At 36.5% G+C, this 6,471-nt stretch overlaps 1 protein-coding gene across 1 annotated transcript; it reads right to left on the minus strand.

The window, feature by feature from the left end:
* Positions 1-1,900: 1,900 nt before the first annotated feature.
* Positions 1,901-6,469, minus strand: FRRS1L (ferric-chelate reductase 1-like; the record flags this gene model as incomplete). The annotated part of the gene is made up of 4 exons (XM_010011736.1): positions 1,901-2,581; positions 3,034-3,280; positions 5,772-5,910; positions 6,402-6,469. Coding segments are annotated over 4 exons (627 nt in total), but the record flags the coding sequence as incomplete, so codon positions are not given.
* Positions 6,470-6,471: the final 2 nt, after the last annotated feature.

Raw genomic sequence — 6,471 nt, forward strand, 5'->3', positions numbered from 1 at the left:
CTGAATTCACTGTTGATTTACAGCCTGAACTTTAACCATGTCTGATTCCATGTAAGTGAAAAGTAGTTCTATGGGGGTTGCACATTTACCTTGGTGTAAAGTATTGTCATCTTTAACATACCCCTGCACCCACGTCCAATCAGGCTATCCTAAAGCCATCACTGTATTAAAGAAAAGAGGAGCCAAAATGGGTTTCTATCCTGTTTCAGTACCTTACAACTATTAGATTAGCCCTTTAGTGGGTAATCAGGTAAATGCCTGACACTAAAATAGTAAATACAAGGCCATAAACTAAAGCAACCCTGAGGGTACTTTAAATAGTGCAGTTCCTTCTCAGAGATCACAGTTATTGCAGCTGTCTACAAATTAGCACAAAGGAGAAAGAATTTGCCCTAATGATTTCATCACTTCACCTGGTTGTTGAATAGAAAACTCATTATCCAGGCTTCAGCTATCTGCTTCAACCGGTCTTAAGGCTAAAGTTTACAGCCATCATGGACCAAAGCAGACCTTCCCTATTAAGTTGTCTCTGCTATGGATTTCATCAGATAAGAAGCATGTTATCCTACTTGGGAGAACTAATTTATACTAAATAAAGCTACTATATGCACTTGGAAAATTCACTTAATCCTGAATTTTAATTCCCTCTCCTGAACTCTAATCCAGTAATTTTAAGTGAACAAATCCTTAAAGATATCAATGTAAATATGTATTGCTAAGCAATCTTTCTTTTGAAAGTGGAATAAAGTGTTTGTGATGGAGATAAATTAATTTTCAATTGAATTCATATACTTTAAGCATAGGTTTGAAGAATGCTGAGTCTAAACAATTATTAGTCTACAAACTTCAGTCTGTGAATAATGATGCGAACCCAGCAAAGGTAGTTAATCTTTTCACACTGTATGCAGCAATGAGAATAGAAAGAAGGTCCATCACATACTGTACCAGATCCTATGTTGCAGAGTTCTCAAGTGTACCACATTCATTAGAACTTTGGCACAATTTAAATTTTAATTCTATTTAAATAGAATTTTAATGCAAGTTGGGAAGTGAATGAGCAACCTTATCTAAGCACATTTGACTGCTACATGTAGACATGGGTCATACACTTCCTATTATGTGAAGAACAGAAATTCTCCACAAGAACTCAAAGTTTTTCATAATATTCTGTGGCTCATAATTACATTTTGACACTTTTCATTTCTGTAATACTTAGCATTCATCTTTGTAATACTTACTAGTGACAAAAAAATCTAACTTCCTCTTTACCTCACCTTTTTCCACAGTAACTACATTTTAGCAATGGTTTGATGAAACTAAAGCTACTGCTCTTCTTATCAATCCCTATCTTTCCTTACAAATAATCTCAATTATATTTCCATTTTTATGTAAGTTAACGCCAGCTGCCCATATTCATCCTTAACATGAACAGGATATACAAGCATACAGCACAGAAAAACAGATTATTTCATACTCCTACATGACTGTTAAAAACATATTTACATGTCAGCAAAGTTACTGTTTGGTTTGGGGTGGTTTCAGGGTTTTTTTTTCATAAAAAGAGAAAAACTGACTAATTCTATTGGAACGATATCCTACGGCTTGTTGGCAACTTCTATATTCTGCATGTTTTACATGTGGTTTTCCTATGTATGGAAAATTTTCATTACTGTATTCTCCCTTCCCCTTTTTTAAATAACTTTATATCTCACTCAGAGAAGAAGTAGCCATTTCTTTGAAGAAGGCTGTTTAAACACTACTATAATAAAGACATTCATCACCTATTTTCAATTGAAAAAAAAAATCACGTTAATGCTTCATTATGCAAGTTGAGTTTTGGGAAGTACCAGGCCATGTAAACCTTGATACATATATAAAAATAGGGAGAACTGTCCATTACTGAAGGGCAGGTTTTATACTGCTGTGTCAGTATCCAGATCTTAAGTTCAGAAACTGAATCTGGAATTGTGCTGTCTGCTTCAGAAGTACCAAATAGCATCATAATGTTTTCCCAAATTTGCTTTTTGGGAGCAATTTGGAAGGCAATTTTGTTATGTGATAAGGTGTCCATCACTAAATTCTCCTAAACACACACACAGACACCCCTCCCAAACACACATAACACACACGCACATTGATTTTACAAAAGTTCCTTTTCTTTAAGCAAGCAGTCACGACACTGAAAATATTCTCCTATGTGTTCACTGATAATTCTTAAATGATTTGTCACATCTTTGCCACTCAAAGGAGATGGTTATTTCATTCTTCTGAGAAGCTAACTATGTTCAAAAGCAGCTAGATGAGGATGGTGGTGTGATATAAATTCCAATAGAAAAATGCACTGTCCATCCATATAGCCGTCCATCCTGAGAAACTTCCACTGCCAAATTCTTGCTGTTTTCCACCAGTCATGGGGTTCCCATCAATAAATAGAAGGTCAGTGCAACAATGAGGAGCAAGCAGAATGGAGAAGAGAAGGTCTGATAGGCAGCTGACGGCATGAAAATATCTTCATACTTGTAAATACTGACAACATGCTCTGATACAGGTGGTGAGTCTATATCATGACGAGTTATAGAACCTTTAACAGGTAAGGGCAGAAAAAAATAACATCAGGTGCATTTTTTCTATAATTCTTCCAAAGAAACAGGTAGACAACCAGGTAATTTTCAAACCTACAGAAGCATGCAACATTACAGTGAGTAGGGTCATTTTTGCATTCAGAAATTAAACTTCTGAATAAAACAAATGAAATTCAAGTAAATGATAAACATCCTTCAAAGGAAATCAGAACTTCTAGTTATGAAGTTCTAAACTTAGCTTTGGGGAGTGAGGTTAATAACTACATAGTCAAGAAAACAAGATGTATTACTCTGTTATTTACCTTGTCTTCCTTTTTATCTGTTTTTAAGCCTCATGCTGACAGAATTTTAGTTCATTAACAGAAAAGAGGTCTAGTAAGAACAATGTAACTGAAAGACATTTGTCAGCTTTGGCACCTCAGTTCCGTCAGTAACACAGAAATCAACTTACCCTGAATTGCTGGACCCCAAGCAAACAGATAGTACCAACTCAAGTGCAGATCTACAATGGTTTCCTCTCGGGGAACATATACTGGACGCTTGAATCGACATGTCACACGATTGTTTTCAAAAACCCCTTCTTCATCTCTAGCAGGATTTCTCTGGATTTCTTTAGCCCACTGACCGACGTTATAGAAGTGCTGTATTCGGACTCTTCCATTATCATCATGAACGCAAGCCATGACATCATCTCCTCCCTACACGGTACATATTGGTAGAAGGAAAACAAAAGCGTCACAAAGCATTTCCTCATATATGTACATAATTTTGATTATTTAAAATGCATCAAGGCCCCTGGCTCTCATTCCCTCTAAGTTATGTTACACAAATACTTGTTTCCTTAACCATGTGTCTTTGGTCAGATTGAAAAGCACAAAGTGGATAGTAATATTTACTTACCCTTACTATCCAGGTATCAGTGCCATATTAAATACAGGCCCTACTTCTCCAATATTAATCTTTCTGATGTGTCATGCTGATGATAGACATGGTGCTTGCTAGTGTGATCATCTCTCAGTTCTTTTTCATAGGGAAAGGAGAGGAAAAGGGTGCATTTCATCAATTTGGGAATATTTCTATGGAATTTGCAAAAGATGTGTCAAAAGTTAAGGAAAAAGGGGACAACTAGGTAAAATATATGCTTGAACAGCTTCTGCACCTCAGTGCTGCTGCAGGCAACCTTTCCACATTCTGCCTTGAGCCTATCCTTACTCATAACCTTCTCCAAGTTTAAGGTTTATATATCTGAGCACAAATCTCTCATTCTTAAATACAAAGAGGAAAAAATGAAGCTGTTTTCACATAAAAAAGAAAAAAAAAAGGAAAGAAAAAAGCATTCTGAATGTCAGTTAACAGAATGACATTACAAAATCCCGTCTGGGCACAAAAGCCTGCAAGTGGAAAAGCGTAACGTTATCTGAGACAAAGAAATAGGTCACAAGCCTTAAAAAAAAATCTATTGAGGACACAAAATAGGGTTTTTTTCCGAATTTCTGTAGCTATCCAGGCCACACCACTTTGATACAGTCTCCAAAGCACAGCCTACTTCCCACAGCTAAGCTGTTTTGACCCAGTGTCATTTTACCATTAAAGCCTGCACATCCCAGGACACCAAAACATCCTGGAAGTTAAGAAAAGGATGAAGTCAGCAGGGGGAAAAGAGAGGAAGACAGATGCTAGCTGGTTTAGTCCAGCTGCCTCATGGGCATTAGATCACGTAGGCAGCAAATTCGGAAGCAAAACCTTTTACGTTACACTTACTTTATTCTTCTTACCAGAAGCTGAGATTTAACATAGTAGTTGGTGTGCCTGGGACGAAAGGTAATACCTGCTTTCCAAGTGGCTGATGAGATGCAAGCAGTAAGACCGTGAATTTGCTGCAGGTATGTCTGAATTACAGACTGGTTACACAATCTCTGATAGCTTGGGGATAAATATTTAAAGGTGCTGAGCTGCTTTGAAAACCCTATTGAGTACTTGCATTTCCAGGCATCTGAAATCTTCCCAAAATTTGGCTGTAAAACTCTTCCTCACAACATTAAAAACATGAACTGCTTCTCATGACTGAATTGTTCTTCATGACACAAAAGATTTCTACCTTTATTTTGCTTATTTACAGTCTCAAAATGAAACATAGAATCACAGAATCATACTGAAAAGCACCTGCCCTCACAGTTTTTCTATTTCTCATTTTGGGTACAACGAAAACATCATTAGGTCAGTGCAAGTCCTTCCATTCATTTCGTGGGTCCTAGCCCACGCTGTCCAAATTCTGGGTTTTTTTCTGACTACTGCTTACAACTGTATGAGAAACAGTCCTGTCCTCTGATTTGTGATTTAGGACATAGACTCAGTACTGTTTTATATACTCAGTAGTGTTTCTGTATACAAACACCTACATTATTAACTGCATTAAATATTTTACCAAGGATCATAGACAAAACATCTTTGCCTAAGTTGTCTATTGCTCATGGAGTTAAAGTTCACACAGTACATGCTCCTGTTTTGCTTACTGAAACAGAATGAAAAGTGAAGCTTTTGAATGAAAAAGTAGTACAGGAATAAGCATAAAACCAAACCGCATAAAATTCAGGAGACAGAAGAGATTTTAACAAGACTGTTTTCTAGAGTATATATGTTTAAATTAGCAGGGATCATTTTGTGTCACATTTGTGGGTTCAATGGAACAAGAAAAGAAAGAAAGAAAATAATTTCCAGAGTTTAACAGTGAAAGTCATATTTATATCACTGAAAGTCTGCTGACTGACTGAAGAATAAAATTATTTGAAATTTAGTTTCTGACGTGCCTTTTGTCCAAGTAACACTGACATAAAGCATGACAGGTTATTTCCACATGAAGTGGCTTATCCCTGAGAACTTTTCTAATAAAAACGTAAAAAACTAGTAACATTCAGACGTGCCGAGCTGAACTGAAATACTGAACATTACAACTGAATGTTGTACTTCTCAGAGAAGAACAGAAAGGACATATTAGGAAGGATGCAGCAGTTTTCTGGGAAGCACTAGGCCTGGCTTCTGCTCCCAGGGTGGCTACCAAACAGTGCTTTGTTTTCAGTGAGTCAGTTTTTCCCCAGATGCTCTATTTCTGACAGATCTAATATAAACCACTTATATCCTAGCAAATAAAAGCATGCACACTGTCAACATCAAGAACTGTACATGTCTTACCATTTTCTTGTCTGAGGAAAATCCCACTGCCACCCAGCCATCAGTATCTGCACTCAACTCAAATTCAACATCAGCTCCTATTCTACGGTAGCTTAGAAAGTAGTCACAAGTCTCTGCATTGCATCCAGGTTTACCATACCTAAATGGAATTGGAAATACATGTCATTTTTTTCCTACTTACAATTTCCTACTATGGAATTTAATTATGTTTGTGCAAGGAAAAAATAAAAGAACGCATTTTGGTATAATGGCAGTAAATCATGTTACATTATGCTAAACACAAAGTACCATTAATTGTTTTTAATTATTACTCTTTTGGTGCAAGAATGTATAGTATTTAAACAGCATGGCAAGCCACTAGTTACACACAGTATTACTCTGTTGACCTTCCTAGCCCTGGTTTTGTAAGTGCTTCATGAAAACACGAGAAACATGAAATAACTGTAGGTCCATAACTATGATGTATATCCTTAATATAGTTTCCTCAAATAATGTTGTCCATTTCTACGAAGTATGTTCTTAAGTAATAAACATTTATTAAAATGAATATAGAACATTTACCAAAGTCTCCAATGCAATCAGTCAGCATTTGCAAACATAAAGGTATCTGCACTCTTATCTCAGACTGACCTGAAGCATCCCTTGGTTTTTCCACAGTCATCTACTCTGATCTTTGCAAATGGATCCACAGGAGGAGCAG

Source organism: Nestor notabilis, unplaced genomic scaffold (genome assembly GCF_000696875.1).
Source record: "Nestor notabilis isolate BGI_N333 unplaced genomic scaffold, ASM69687v1 scaffold22773, whole genome shotgun sequence".
Lineage (NCBI taxonomy): Eukaryota > Metazoa > Chordata > Aves > Psittaciformes > Psittacidae > Nestor > Nestor notabilis.